At 38.2% G+C, this 16,002-nt stretch overlaps 1 protein-coding gene across 2 annotated transcripts in view; it reads right to left on the reverse strand.

The window, feature by feature from the left end:
- Positions 1 to 16,002, reverse strand: part of Rab3-GAP (Rab3 GTPase activating protein) — a 98,467-nt gene that overhangs the window by 68,010 nt on the left and 14,455 nt on the right. For both annotated transcript variants that reach the window (XM_090171740.1, XM_090171739.1), the window contains 2 exons: positions 4,771 to 4,869; positions 4,148 to 4,376 (listed from right to left, as the gene is read on the reverse strand). In XM_090171740.1, coding sequence (XP_090027866.1) covers positions 4,148 to 4,376; positions 4,771 to 4,869 — 328 coding nt within the window. The remainder of the gene's footprint in view (positions 1 to 4,147; positions 4,377 to 4,770; positions 4,870 to 16,002) is intronic.

A 16,002-nucleotide genomic window follows, 5' to 3' on the forward strand; every position in this document is an offset into this window, starting at 1 on the left:
GATCAAAAAAGAAAAAATTCCAATTAGGAACCTATCTGATAAAAATTTAAATAAATTGGATGAGTGTTTAAAAAATACAAAATGGGATATTGACTACTTTCAATCCGATATTGATAAGGCTTTCGATATATTCTTTGATAAATTTTTACAATTATATAACTACTGCTTTCAAACCCTAAATATTTTCCCAAAACACTCTCATTGCTGGTTCAATGAAGATATAAAAAATCTTAAATTAAAAAATAAATACCTCAAAATTTATAAAAAATATCCTACTCTGGAAAATGAGAACTGTTACAAATCGCATAGAAATAGATTAAATAATGTAATTAGAAATGCCAGAAAACGTTTTTACAAAAAACAAATTTTGGATTCCCGGGATGCGAAAACTCTTTGGAAAAATGTTAATAAGATACTAATTAGAACTAGAAAACCCCAGATAAACTCCACTGCTTCCGCCGGCTGTTTTAACACCTTTTTTAGTGCGTCAAGTCACTTAGATAAAACAATTGACTACTCATATTCGAGTAGATATGTTAATAGGAATGCCTCGTCTATGGCGTTATATGAACTAAACGAAATGGAGTTAGGTTCTATTATAAAATGTTTAAAATATGACTCGGCTGCGGGCTTTGACGAGGTTTCTCCAAAAATTGTGAAAAAAGTCGCGCGTAATATTATACCCCCTATCTTGTTCTTAATTAATTTGTCTTTTGCTAATCCTAAAAAATGCGATAATAATCCCAGTTTATAAAAAGGGAGACGCGAATGAACCCACAAACTACAGAACTATTTCACTTCTATCTATTTTTTCTAAGATTTTTGATAAAAGTTTTTTTATTAGATTAAATAGTTACACAAAAAATTTAATTTCCCATAAACAATATGGTTTCCGAGAAAATTGTGGTGTCGATTTTGGACTTGCAAAAGTGTATAAAGATATCGTTGAGGCTATAGACGCTAAAAATTATGTCATAGCAGTATTTTTTGACTTAAAAAAAGCATTTGACTATATTAATCGTGATCTTTTATTACACAAATTAAATTTAATGGGCATTCAGGGTAATGCTTTAAATTGGCTAAATAGTTATTTATCGAACCGAACAAACCAAACTAGATATAATAATGAACTTTCTGATAAAAAAACCGTCTCTTGTGGTCTGCCACAAGGCTCAATACTTTCTCCTCTATTATTTAATTTATTTTTGAACAACCTTGCTAACCTAGACAAAGATAATCAATTAATTTTCTACGCCGATGACACCCTTTTTTTAGACTCGCATGTCAATCTTGATATTCTTTATACACTGACAAATAACAAAATGATTATGATAAATAATTGGTTCAAATCCAATCTTTTAGAAGTAAATAAGGACAAAACTGTCTACATGGTCATTAAGACCTTAAATAAACAGCAAATAATGCCCAAAATATTATATTAGATGGTGTAAATTTAAAAAAAGTTTCTGAAGTGAAATATCTGGGTGTACGGATTGATGAACATCTAACGTGGACACCACAAATAAATTCGGTTGTTAAAAAAATTACGTTTAGTTTATACCTCCTAAGGAGGAACCGTGAAATCTTTAATTATATCATCCTGCGTAAATTATATTTTGCACTTGTCTATTCCCATCTGAACTATTGTTTTTTATATGGGGTAATACCTCAAACCATAATATAAATAGATTGGTGGTAATCCAAAAAAAAGCAATAAGAATTTTAGCTAAAGCTACATACCTGGCTCATACTGAACCACTTTTTACTAATCTAGACGTTTTACCTGTCAAAGACTTATGCGTTTATAATATGCTAATCTTTATTTACAAATCTATTAAGAATCCAATTTCGAATCTGTTCAATATAAATACGGAAGTTAATTACAATCTTAGAGTACAGCCGATCTTAAATATTACCCCTTGTCGTACTCAGATCAAATTAAAATCTATTTTTTATGATGGAATTAATTATTTTAACTCTCTGGGTATAGCTGATATGCCAAACCTCACTCATTTTAAAAAAAATCGTTAAAGCTTTTCTAAAAAAAATCAAATCAAATCAAACTATATATATCTAAGGAAATATTTATTAATGTATAAGAAAAAAAATCTTTTTGTATTAATATTTAGTTTTTTGTGTACAATTCCCTTACTAAAGAATTATGTCTGTGTTAAGGCTTAAAAGTCATTCAATGACTTCGCCCATATTTTCTTGGAATATTCACATTGATTACTAACCAATAAAATTATTATTATTAAATTATTATTAAAGCTATTGAGGCCATGTGATTTCTTATCGTTTGATATATAAATTGCCATCCTAAGTTAAAGAGTGAATGCCGCCCACCATCAGGAGACCCGGGTGGGCAAACTAATATAAAAGCTGTTGAGCCCATGTGATTTCCTATTGTTTGATATATAATTTACGATCCTATTCCCAACCTCAGGATACGCGGGTGGGCAAAGCAATACAAAAGCTGTTGAGGCCATGTGATTTCCTATCGTTTGATATATAATTTACCATCCTATGTTAAAGAGTGGCCACCGCCCACCCTCAGGCTACCCGGGTGGGCAAACCAATACAAAAGCTGTTGTGGCCATGTGATTTCCTATTGTTTTATATATAAATTGCCATCCTAAGTTGAAGGATTAGAACTTTGGTGCCACCCACCCTCAGGATACGCGGGTGGGCAAAGCAATTCAAAAGCTGTTGAGGCCATGTGATTTCCTATCGTTTCAAATATAATTTACCATCCTATGTTAAAGAGTGGCCACCGCCCACCATCAGGATACCCGGGTGGGCAAACCAATACAAAAGCTGTTGGGTAGTTTAGACACCAAAAGTCATGTAAATTCGGAAATTCTTTAAAAAAAATACCCATATATGTAATTTTGTAGAACAGAACAGAAATTAATAGAATATGTCATTCTCGAATTTTGTAATATCTCGGTGATTAAATTGGTATTTTCTTAAGAGCACATTTTTAACATGGATTATTAACAACTGCATGAATCATATTATTGCAAGAATGTATTTATGTACTAAGAATATGGCAAGACTGAGATTGTCCCCATGGTCGCATACTTTGCAACTTAAGGACCTGTTGCAAAAGCCCTAGCCCATTGAATTTAACATGTGCGATTCTAGCAAAGCAGACTTTTGCAACAGGCCCTAAGTTCGACTGCTTTGGATCTTTTAGTCTCACTCTTTCACGTAGACAGGAGCGTAGACGATTCCAATCTTTTACTTTTATTGCTCTATCGAATGAGAATGAGACCAACTTTTTTCCGGTCACTCTCCCTTTAAGGGGTTAGGTCGCAGGGGGCGGAAATTAACGGAACTGCTTGCGTGTCAAAGAGTTTTATCGAATGAGACCAACTTGTTTTTTTCAGTCACTCTCCCTTTAAGGGGGTTGGTCGGAGGAGGTGAAAATTAACGGCACACGTGAGGGGGCGAAAATCTCTGGACCAACTATACAAACTATAAGTGTTCAAGGCTAAAAGTTCAATCATGAAATTCGAAGAGGACGGCGTGACTCGCTTGGTAAAGGCGTCAGTTTCGGAGATTAGGCGGCCAGAAATCTGGGTTCGAGTCCCGGTGTCGCCAATAATATATATTATATAAATTTGTAAGGCCCAAAGTTGGCGCCACGCCAATAGTGACTAAAGCGCCCCGTATAACCTTAGTATAAAGGAGGGAGTAAAACAGTAGCACGGGGCAGAACGTGGGCAGTTGCTGTGGGGAGTCCCCCAGAGAAGTTAGGAGCTCCCTCCTTGCAGAATCACCTTCAGACCATAGGATCTCTTGTTCGAGTATATTAAAAGTAATGCTAATTATTTCTAGTGGAATTTATTTATTTTATGGATACCCAGTGGTAGAAATTTAGGACCTTACAAATTATTTTTCGCAGCTCCATCTACCGTGTAGTCGCTTTCCACGACAAACAAACAAGCAAACAAACAACAACAACAACAACAAACACTCAACGACATTCCGTCCATAGCAATAGTCCCACTTCGATATACCTTAGATCAAATATCAATCATTTAAAAAAAGTTCTAGCTAATAACCCTATTTGTTCACTCAAACTACACAAATTTAAGTTAATTTATAATTGGTGACAGTCCTACTTTCAACAAATTCATACCCAATAGATGGAGTTAACATTGTTTTCAATTTGGAAGCAAATGCCACTGCTACATCAGAGAGAGCTTGAGGTCCAGCAGTATCGGATATATTATGAAATCCTAGAAACAAATCGCCACCAGTTGTTATGGAAGAGTTCAAAACTGGTGCTGCTGTTTGTGGATATGCACTAGGACCTCCGTGCAAAGTCTCTGTCAGTAAATAATCAAACATGGACAGAGATTTGTGCCCTAAGAAAAAATACTCAATTACTCAAAACAGTTTGAGTTAGCAAAGGTGAAAACGTAGTACAGGCGAAATAGCAGTTTTGTTTAGAACAACTGAAATTTAACATTTGTCCCATAAAAACTAAAGTTAATTTTTCTACACCTTTTTCTTCCTTTTATCCTGTTAATTTGTTTAAATAAGTCAAGGATCGAAAAGAGCCTTGGCCTTGGCCTCGGCCGCGGCTCAGCCAATTAGAAGAACCTCGGCCTCAGTGCGGTTCCAAACATTTTTAACCCCTTGATCTCGCCCTAAGGGAGTTTTTGGGCCCTTGTTCATAACCTTGAATTAATTGTAAAGTTCAATGTAACTATCCCTGTAATACTGTATGAGTTAATTTGCCATATCAATTTATCTTACCAACAAACGAACATGATTGAAAATTCTTGGCTTCGGGAAATGACCAACGCTTACACAACATTGGTGGTGGCTGAGTTACATCTCCTTGTCCAGCTTTTGCTATTGAAAATAATTAAGTAGATACTGTATTGATAGTAAAAAGACTAAAATAAATAATATTGAAAACAGTATTTTCAAAAATGGGGTTCCACAATAAAATTATACCAAGATACATCATGACTATAAAATATTTAACCTTATGCTAAAACATCTAAGAGTTGCCATTATGTTAATGACTAAATTTTCTGTGTAATGCTGCCAGAAATGGACAGCTCGCGGAAACTAGGAGACAAAAGAAAATATGGGGAGTAAACGACAATAGTAATAATAATTAATTTTTTTGGATCACCTAATAAGTACAGAATACTTTTTTACATAAGGGTCCACGGTTATAGACCCCTATGAAATTAAAATTAGGGAAAAAAAGTGAAAAAATTTAGGACTTTTAAGTTTTTTGTATAGTAGATGGAATATACTCTGTCTGTTAGTCAATAAATGTCAATGGTCGTTATGAGTTGTTTCATAGTTATTTCTTAATTTAGATGCTCCTATAGATTTAGGGTTCTCAGGGAGAGCATTCCATAAATGGGCGCCACTGTTCTTTACACTTTTAGACACAAAGTTAGAGTAGGAGTTGTTAAGGTGAAAATTGTCTTTGTTAGATCTAATGTGCATTGGCAAGGTGATTTAAAACTCTATTTCATATAAAACTAAGTTTATTAAAGCTTAGTATCATTTCTTATGACCAAAATAACTCAAAACACATAAACAGCTCAAAAAACGAAAGAAAAACTGAACTATATTTATAGCAGACGACAGATTAAAGGGAATTGCTACACAGGACATGACAAGTATTTTTCCTATACAAAGCATAAAACTATTTCGAACAAACTCCCCTTACTTTGACATAGGTAAAACTAACATACAAAATTATACATACATATATATATATATATATATATATCAACTTAACTGTATAATTATTAGTTATTCAGTTAACTTCAGCATCATACAAAATTCACTATGTTTGCTCTTGGGAAGTATTTTTGCAAAAATATCTGCTATATTTTCATTTGTATTTACATAACTAAGTTTGAATAAGTTGTTGGCAATACACTCACGTACATATTTCATTTGAATATGTCGTGATCTATTATTTTCTATCTTATTTACAGAAAATTGAATAGCAGCTTGGTTATCACAATAGATAAGCGGTTGTCTAAAAGTTTCTTCTAGTTTTGCTAATTCTAACAAGAATGTATTGAAGTTCCTAAGAATATTTCAACATAGCATTAACCCTTGGTACCATCCTCACAGTTTTGGTGGAGAAAGTTCTTCTACATTAAAGGGGCATTCAACGTCATACCATATAGCAAACTTGAGTGGGAAAGTAGACGATATTCTTAGTAACTTCAATACATTTTTGATTCTAATAGTTCTTTAACAATATTATTATTTCAAATTTTAAAATATTATTTAGCCATACAATCTCTTTAGATGATTCTGCTAAGGCACTATACTCAGATTCCATTGATGATAGGGCAATATTCTGCTGTTTCACACTTCTCCAGCTTATTGGGCTGTCACAAATATTTATCACAAAACCACTAGTTGATCATCCAAATCTGATCCCCATGATGCATCGGTGAACACATTGGGATCAACTTCGTTGAATCCAAGAAAATGTAGACCATAATGACTGGTTTGACACACATACTCTAAAACTTGTAATAAGTAATTCCAATGTTTCTGTCCAGGATTTGACTAATAACATGCTAGATTTGCTATAACAAATGCTATATCGGGTCTAGTATGCTGTGATAAATATAGTAAACTTCCTAGGAGTTGTCTGTATGGGTAACTATTATTTGGTTCTGGTGTACAGTCTCTACTGGACAAAGATATTCTGACAGGCAGTGGTTTCTCATCTTCGCAGTCTTGATCTTGTATGCCTCCTGTAATTTCTTCACGTAGCTATTTTGATGAATATATACTTGTCCTTAACTAGGAAATTCAAATTCAAGCTCCAAAAAATAACGTAATTCTCCTAAATCAGTCATCTTGGATATGGCCTGTAGTTGTTTCTTTAATTCCGTCACACGGTATTTGTTTGATGCGAAAATAATAATGTCATCAACATACACTATCAATAGTCCAGTCAATCCATAGCAATAGATACAGTTGCATCCTAAAAGTATTTTATATCCAAGCGCAAGTAATTTACCATCTAGTTCTGAACACCACTGTTTCCCACTCTGTTTAAACCCGTAAAGAGCCTTCTTTAGTTTCCAGACATAGTCTTCTTTTCCCCTTTGAAAATATCCATCTGGCTGTCTTAAGTAAATTTCTTCTTCTAGTGATCCATATAAATAAGCACACTACACATCCATGTGCAAGTCTAGCCATCCAAGACATGCAATAAATATCATTATGCATGCTCTGATCAGGGTAAAATATACCACTGGAGAATAAGTCTGATTGAAATCTTGTTCAGGAACTTTGAAAAACTTTGGGCAACAAGTCTCGCTTTGTATCTATTGATTTCACCATTAGAATTCTTCTTAATGTTGTACACCCATTTAGCTCCGATGATCTTCTTATCAAATGGTTTTGGAAAAAACTCAAACACATCTCGATCTTGAATGGTATTTATCTCTGTTGCCATGGCTTCTTGCCATTTTATACTATCTGGACTTTCAATCGCTTCTTAATATGTTGAAGGTATTACAACACATCAGGCTTCAACATTTCGAGTACCATACTTCTGCTGTTGTCCATTGTTCTGTTTTCCAGGTTTGAAAGTAAATACATTATTATTGTACTGTTCTCCTCTATCTGCTAGATATCTCTTCATTTTCAGGTTCTGATCTGCTTTTCTGATTCGTAATGTTATCGTAGTGTAACAGACGGCCTTTTTCCAAACTTAGTTTTCCTCACCGTTAGGCCTTACGTAAGTGAGGTAATAAGTCTTACCCACTTGGCAACCTGTTACACTATTCCTACTTACTCCTATATTATATTAATGGACACGTTTTTGTTATGGTTTCATATTGTTTAAATAATAAACTTACTTCCTTATGGTCCTTATGGCATTTCACGCGGTAGTTGAGCAGACGACCCTGAGAGCAGGACATAGGGAAGTATTATTACGTATTACCAAATGCGTTAAACCAGAGACCAGATAGAGGGCGCTAGTGTTAGACTGCTAGACTATATATATCTAAGGGAAAACCAAAGGAGAGAGAAAGAAGAGCAGCGGGGAGAGGGTTAGCTGGTTTAGCGAAGCCACCACTGTTAGAACTATGAGCAGAGATCCAATGTAGTTGATTTTTCTCGGAGTAACACTATTTCGTTCTTGGCGTCTTTATTACTGTAAGGCTTTTGCTGTACTTTGCATAGGATATTGTAAATGTCGTCTGCAAAGTCAATGCAGACACTTTAGCAGACTAATGTTGTCTGCTAAACATAACAGACAATATAGCAGACGAATTTCGTCTGCAAACCAAAACTAAAACTTTACTTGTTGTGTCATGTTCTTTTGAGAGAGATATGTATATTTTGACATTCTAACTTTTGGTCTTCATTAAACTTAATTATATTTTATTTAAAGATGTCTAGATTATTTACTAATTGCCATTAATCCCCCACAATTACGATCTGTATCCTGTCTAATCTACTAGCCTCATTATACAGAGTTTTCACTGAGGGCCCTTTATGCTGATCGGTCGCCAGGCTCGTACACAGCTGCCAAAACTCGGGGGCACTCAATTTCTTTTTGGGGGTGCCAATACCTTGAGGAATTTTGATCTCCCCACCTATGACATTAGTAAATATACTAATCCGGTTGTAGCCCTAAAATATCCGTCAAAACATTTTTGATAAGCTGGTTCAATATTTCTACAATTGAAAAGTTTTTCTGGTGCAGTGAGACGCGCGAAAGCAATTTTCAAAAACTTTAGTAAAATGGTTTCAAATATTTACTGATACTAGCTCTCTAGTTAAAGTAATTTTCCTTTTTGATTAATATACAAATATTTTAGATCATATCATTCGGTAATTGAGCAATCGATTTTTTTGGGTCAGTCGGATTGGGGATGCTCAAGTACTCATTTGGGGGCGCTGAGCATCCCCTGGCGCCCCCGTGTACGGGACTGTCGGTCACCATGACTCTTAACGCATTGGTAAGATGGTTTTCTTCTCGGCATTAGCGATAAATATTTCCTGTAGGAAATAAACCTGTAATCTTATTTAATAACGTCTAAATCATTGTTATTTAAAGCAGCTTATGGCCTGTTGGTTTGTACTATTCAGATGTTCTAAGATTAAACATTAAAACTTTATTTTTCTAGTCGACCCATTGTGCCTCTGAGTTATTAATAGTGGGACATAAGTATGCCTTGGCCCGAATCTAGGTCTAATGGAATCTATATCGGTTACAGTAGTGATAAACATCAATTCGATGGCCTATTTTTCTTCTCGTCTCCAGCAATGGGCTGAGGAGGTGGTGGCTCCGCTTGTTATGATTCTTGTGTTATATCATCATCTGGCGTTTCTTCATTACCTTCTGACCATATTTGCGTCACTGGCTCATATGTTTCTTCTCGGGTTTCTTTCAGTATTTTAATACCTAACTTGCTCTCGTCAAAAGAAACATGTTTGGTTTCTAGAACTTTTCTTTCTGCAGGAAACCATTCCCGGTATCCTTTAGTATACAAAGCATAGCCTACTATGATACCGATCTTCGCTCTCCTTTCAAATTTATTTCTGTAAGGTTTTGGTACTAATGCATAAGCCACATATCCATAGCGTTTAAGATGTCATAATCCCTTCCACAAACTGCAACCTTGTACCTCTTCGTGGTGGAAGGGAGTAACAGGTGGAGGGGTAACCCTTCATGCTGGCCAACTAAGGCTCTGCTTCTTCCTTAAGCTAAGGTGTGAGGTATCGCGTGCTGAGGGCTGAGTGGTACCAGGGAAGCGAAATTACAGTATCGTTAACGATCCCCTCGGGACACCAGGCGACACCCCGTTGTACTTTAGCCTTCCACCCCAGACAGAGGATTAAGGGCAGTGACCTTTTACTTTCCTCTGTACTCGTGGGATCTTTTATGAATTCCAAAAAAAAACCAATACAAAAAACCATCATGCAAGGGTCTGTTTTTGACAGCACCCGGCTCTAGCCAGGGAAGGGTGTATCTCAGGATACTACCCTCCCTTCAACAAGTTCAGGTCGAGGATTAGTCTCAGAAGATACCCATCCCATGGTGCAAGGGTCTACCGTAGACAATACTCAGACAAAGGGATGCAGCGTAAGTGCTTCTAAGGCTCGCAATTAAAAGAGGAACGAGCGCCGAAAGTTTTAAGAAGTTGGCAGAAGACCCTGTAAAGGGTAACTCTTCAAATAAGAGATTAAGAGAGTCGGACCATGACTCGTCAAGCTCCCAAAAACTGGCTGCTAAGAGGTCTAAATCTCAGACCTTCAGTGAAGCTGTCGGTTTGATGAGGATAGCCACCATAAAAGATGGCTTACCCTCGAACTGTCTAACTGAACAGGATATGGGAACGATTCAGCATGGAGTTCTGGAGAGGATAGATGGGATACCCTCGGGTAACCCTCTTCCTCGATTCTGGCAATTCCAGCTATGAGGGGGTGCCTAAATCTACTTGTGTAAGGATGACTTCACAGGTAATTGGTTAAGTCAGGAGTTCAACCTGAACACACAGGTTCTCCAGGGAAAGAGGCTTTTGGTCAAAAAAGCCAGTGAACTGCCGAAACATTTCAAGGTTGCTCTCCGAACAAGGGATGTCTGGACGAAGGAGACTAAAGTCCATCTCGGGCGTCTTCAGACTTTCAACAGTGCGTTAAACACAAACTGTTGGAAGATGTTGGGCAAGACAGAAGAGCCGACTTCTATCCGTTGGATCTTTCGACGCCATTAAAAAGGCAGGATTTGTTCCCAAGACAGGTTGCCAAACCGTAACTGTAACAGTTGCAGAAGGTGTAGCTAATCATACACCTGTAGCTGAGTCGTAGCAAATTGATGTTGCTCAAATCCAGGAACCCTGGATTGCCAGGGGGAGGATCCTTGGTCTTAATAGTGCAGGTAATGTCTATTATGACTATAACTCCGTTTTACCTAGAGCTTGTGTATTGGTACGCAAGGACATTCATGCCCTTCCGCTCTCAATCTTTCACTCCAGGGACACCGCAGTGGTCAAAATCATTTCCTCCTCTAGTGATGGGAATGATGAACTAACACTGGCATCTGCTTACTTCCCTTTCAATGATGCTCTGCCCCCACCATCGCAGGTGACCAAATTGGTTAACCACTGCGAGCAGTTGGGAAAGAAAATCATAATTGGATGTGATGCGAACGCCCACCATGTTATCTGGGGCAGCAGTGACTGCAACGATCACCGTGACAAACTAATGGAATACGTGGTTAGTACCAATCTTCATATTCTTAATAAGATCAATAAACCAACTTTTGTTACTTGTAACAGGAGTGAGGTCATTGATCTCACGCTGTGAACAGATAATGCCGCAGCACTAATTTCTCAGGTGAACTAATTGGCCTGGTTATAGGGATGATTTAAAATTTCATCTGAAAGATGATAAGCCTAGGCCGTCATCGGTGTTGGATTTCGATTTGGCTGTTGATCGAATGCAACATGCCATTAGCGACTCCTACCACCGTAACTGTCCAGTGAAGTCTATCAACCAGCCAAGGTTAGTTTCATGGTGGAATCATGAGATTGGTAGACTTCGCAAAGAAACTAGGAGGCTTTTTAATGAAGCTAAAAGGTCAGGTGACTGGGTTGCTTACAAGCATACCCTCACTGCCTACCATAAGGCCATCCGCGAGGCAAAGAGGGACTCGTGAAGGAATTTGTTAGAATATTTCTGATATTCCCAGTACCGCCAAGTTAAAATGGTGGGGTGGAGGAATGGTTAGCACTTTCGCCTCGCAGCAAGAGGAGCCGGGTTCGACCACAGCGTGTGGCACTGGGTGAAAACTCAGAACAACTTCTGCGTTGAGTTTGCAAAGTTATCTCATCATTGGTTTAAGGGATTTTCCCCAGTGTTCTTCGGTTTCCCCTTCCATAAACACTTGTTGAGGTTAACGGTAATAGTTAGTGTAGGGAGCTGTTGGCTCGATCATGTGGCATGCAGAGCTTGCACCACCCTCCTACGCATTGTAACCTGAATTAAAAAGGCGTCAAAAGTCGCTTGATGACTCAGGCCTAAGGTGGTGCCTTGGGTATTAGCCTAGCTGATTATTAAAATTATGGCCCATGTTAAGACTAAACATCTTGACACTATTAAGTTGAAAGATGGCAGTCATTCTTTTTCGGGTAATTTTAGATGTTCACTTTCCTGATTCCAAAATCACGAGCAGTACTGACTCTGATCCCCTTCCCATTAGGATTGCACGTACCAAAAGGGAAGACTGGGCGGTGGTGTGTAAAATTGTCACGCACTCCAGACTTAATTGGGCCATAAAATCTTTTAAGCCCTATAAGTCTCCAGGGCCGGATGGGATTAAGCCCATTCTACTGCAGGAGGGCATTGATATTCTCTGCCCCAGGCTGAATAGAATCTGTAGGGCTTGCATAGCCCTTGGGTATAATCCAAGCACCTGGATGATCTTCAATTACGAAGCCAGGGAAATCTAATTATCTCGAGGCTATGGCCTTTATGCCAATCAGTTTGACCTCCTATTTTCTAAAGGTATTGGGAAAATTGGTGGACAATTATATTAGGGGGGGGGTTATTTCTCAAATCTACTGAGGCTGCCCTCCATGGTATAACTAACTGCATAGACAGGGCCATTAACTTTAAGGAAACTTCTTTAGCCGTTTTCCTTGATATTCAGGGCGCTTTTGATATAAAGTGTCGAGTGCAATCATAATGAAGGCTGCAAAGCGCTTTGGTATTATAGTCATTGTGTCTGTGGATCAAAGCTATGCTGACGAATCGTTTGGTGGGTTCCTCCCTGCTTGGTGAATCGCTTATGGTCGCCACTAGCCGTGGCTGCCCGCAAGGTGGTGTTCTTTCACCACTGCTGTGGTGCCTGGTTGTGGATGAACTATTGGTGAAGCTAAACAGGTATGGCTGCCGCTGCTTCGGCTATACTGACGATATCGCCATCATCTTCATGGGAAAGTCCCCCAATACTATTATAGATTTAGTAAGAGGGGCTCTTGCATCAGTGGAAAGCTGGTATAGGGAAGTCGATCTTACAGTTAATCCTACTAAGACGGTGCTTGTTCCTTTTACTCGTAAAAGGATTCAAAATACCTTAAATGATATTTATTTATTTGGGATTATCTTGAGCGAAAGCACCGAGGTGAAGCACCTTGGTGTTATTCTGGACAGCAAACTAACCTGGAAGCCTCACCTTGACTCTATAGTTAAGAAGGCTAAGATGTTACTTTGGAGGACCAGGAGTGCAGTTATAGTAGGTCATGGGGGCTTAGCCGTAAAGTAGTTTACTAGTTGTACACCATGACCATCAGACCATTGCTCTCTTATGCTGCAGTGGTCTGGTGGCCTAGAGTCCGAATTAAGACTGTGCAGAGTGATCTGCAAAGGCTGGCTTGTGTCAGCATCACAGGAGCTATGAGAACAGCCCCAGGTGCTTCTCTAGAAATTCTCCTGAACATTCTTCCTCTTCATCTTTTCATAGAGGAAGCTGCTGCTATGGGAGCCTATAGGCTCAACCAGAATGGTTGGTGCAGGGTTAATATTTGGGATAATAACCACACCAAGATTTACCGGGAAATTTCAAATCAGTTACCTGTCTTCCTAATGGGTTCTGATATTATGGCTACTAAATTACATTTTAGTAAGCCTTTCCATACCTATTTTCCAAGCTGTAAGGAGTGGTTTAATCACAAAACCCTCGGGCCCAGAGGAGAAATTGTCTGGTTTACCGATGGGTCTAAGACCAACTCTGGCGCAGGATTGGGAATTTCGGCTTCTTTGAAACCTTTGGTGTTTATGCTAGTGTTTTTCAGGCGGAATTGCCGCTATCTGCTTCTGTGTTGACTTTTGTCTTAAAAGGAAGCTTCATGGTAAGGTTATCCAAATTTATTCTGATAGCCATCAAGGCTCTCAACCAGTTTTAGGTCTCTTTAAAACTGGTATAGCTGTTTGAATCTCCTCTCGGAGCTAGGCACCAACAATAAAGTTCAGCTCTATTGGGTTCCTGGCCATCAGGGTTCTATGCTAATGAGAAGGCCGTTGTCTTAACCAAGAAGGGAGCAGAGGCTGGGTTCTTTGGTCCTGAACCTGCCGTTCCTATCTCCTCTAGCATAGTGCGCGGACTTATCTCTAATTCTATGACTGACCGTCAACTCAAGCTTTGGCTTGAGATGGATGGCCAAAGTCAGGCTAAAGAGTATCTTGGACACCTCTAGGCAGAGAGCTAAGGATTTGCTCTCGCTCTCTAAATCTAATATAAGGTTGGTTGGTTGTTGGCCTACTAACAGGTCACTGCCATCTTAACAGACATCTTTACTTGACTGGAATCAATGAAGATACAATCTGTAGGGCATGTCAGGTTAAGGAGGAAACCGCCTCTCATGTGCTTTGTAGGTGCAATTATTACGCAGCCCAAAGATTTGAGGATCTTGGTATGCATCAGTTGGAAACCTCTGATTTCCATAACAGCTGGCCAAGAGGATTCTCTGTTTTGTGTCGGACTCACAAAACTCTTTAGGTTGCACAATTGAACACAGGTCGAAGTGCGCGAATGGGCATGTCTTTAGCCCTTCTCCCCTTTCATTAATAATAATAATAATAATATGTCATAATGAAGGTGATGTGTTTCTCCATCTGCCCTCGGTGTCTTGAATGAGGTAATCGGTTTGATAAATATACTACTGTATATAATACTTCTCCTATGCTTTATTTTTATTCTTTGTAATGTAAACCATAGCTTTTCTGGTATAATCATCTATGAAAATAATAAAGTTTTGTGATCCAGCCTTGAGATCTAACTGGTGAAGGTATAGATCTTGAGGCCGCCTTTGTTGCTTTTGCTACGTTAGATGGTATACAGTTATCAATTTCCCCTTTAAATTCAGGTAATCCATGAGCTATCTCATTTCTCTGCAACTTCTTCATCCGTTTGACTGAGGGATGCCCTACTCTTTGGTGCCTTTTAGCTGTACCAATCGTTAGACTCATGTTACACCCACTCTTCAATGATATGTCCTTCATGGGTCCATTTCCACTTGGAATGTTTGCATCAACAATATAAACATCTTGTCTGCACCATATCTCTCAACTACTATAATCTTGCATCCGTTATTATCAAATCTCCTGGCTGATAAAAAATTTCTACTATACTTCGGAACATAGAATACGTCTACCAAATTATCTCCATAAGGTGTTTTTACCACCATGTTTACAACTCCAGTTCCAATAGCATTCTCTTCTCCTTGAGCAATATCAATGGGTACAGCTATTTCCTTATACCCTATGAACCAATGTTTTCTGTGACAAAAATGCTGCGTAGCTCCACAGTCAAAAATTAAGGAATCTTTATCTGATATTGATAACATTGAAGAACCTAAATATGCATTCCCATATGAATTTCCATTATCCCAATCTCTGTTAGCGCTCACATAACAGTTTGTTTTGATTATCTGACTTTGGATCAGATAATTTTATTTATTTCCTGTCTCCATAATTTCTTCAGCGAGCTCCAGTTTGTATATTCACTTGACAATTTTGTGCTTTGTGCAGTAGCGGCTCCAGTAACAGGCCGGGGTAGGCCTGGGCCTACTTGAAATTTTGGTAGGGGCCTCCAAAATTTAATATATGGGCCTCCAAATTATTTAATATCAGAAAATTCTGTAACTTGTTCGCGAAATCGAGAAAATCCCATGCTTTTTTAAATGTAGGTTTTTTTATTTTAAGTTGGAAAAACATTTTCGGTTGCCATAGCAAAATGGAAGCCCGGCGTAACTTTTCCCTTGGTGAAAATTCATGTTACCCCAAGGTCTACATACCCCCAGAGTTTCATCAAAATCAGTGATTTACACCTCGGGTACACTCCTCATTAGTGTACCTACGTACATTCATTTTCGTAAAGTTTGTAAGTTCTGATGTAAGGGATGCACATGAAAAGTACCGAAGGAATGAATGTAAATAGACTAGAATTCAGTTGTAGAAATAAGTAAA

The sequence above is a fragment of the Leiobunum rupestre genome, chromosome 4 (genome assembly GCF_980474605.1).
Source record: "Leiobunum rupestre chromosome 4, qqLeiRupe1.1.hap1, whole genome shotgun sequence".
Taxonomy (NCBI): Eukaryota; Metazoa; Arthropoda; class Arachnida; order Opiliones; family Sclerosomatidae; genus Leiobunum; species Leiobunum rupestre.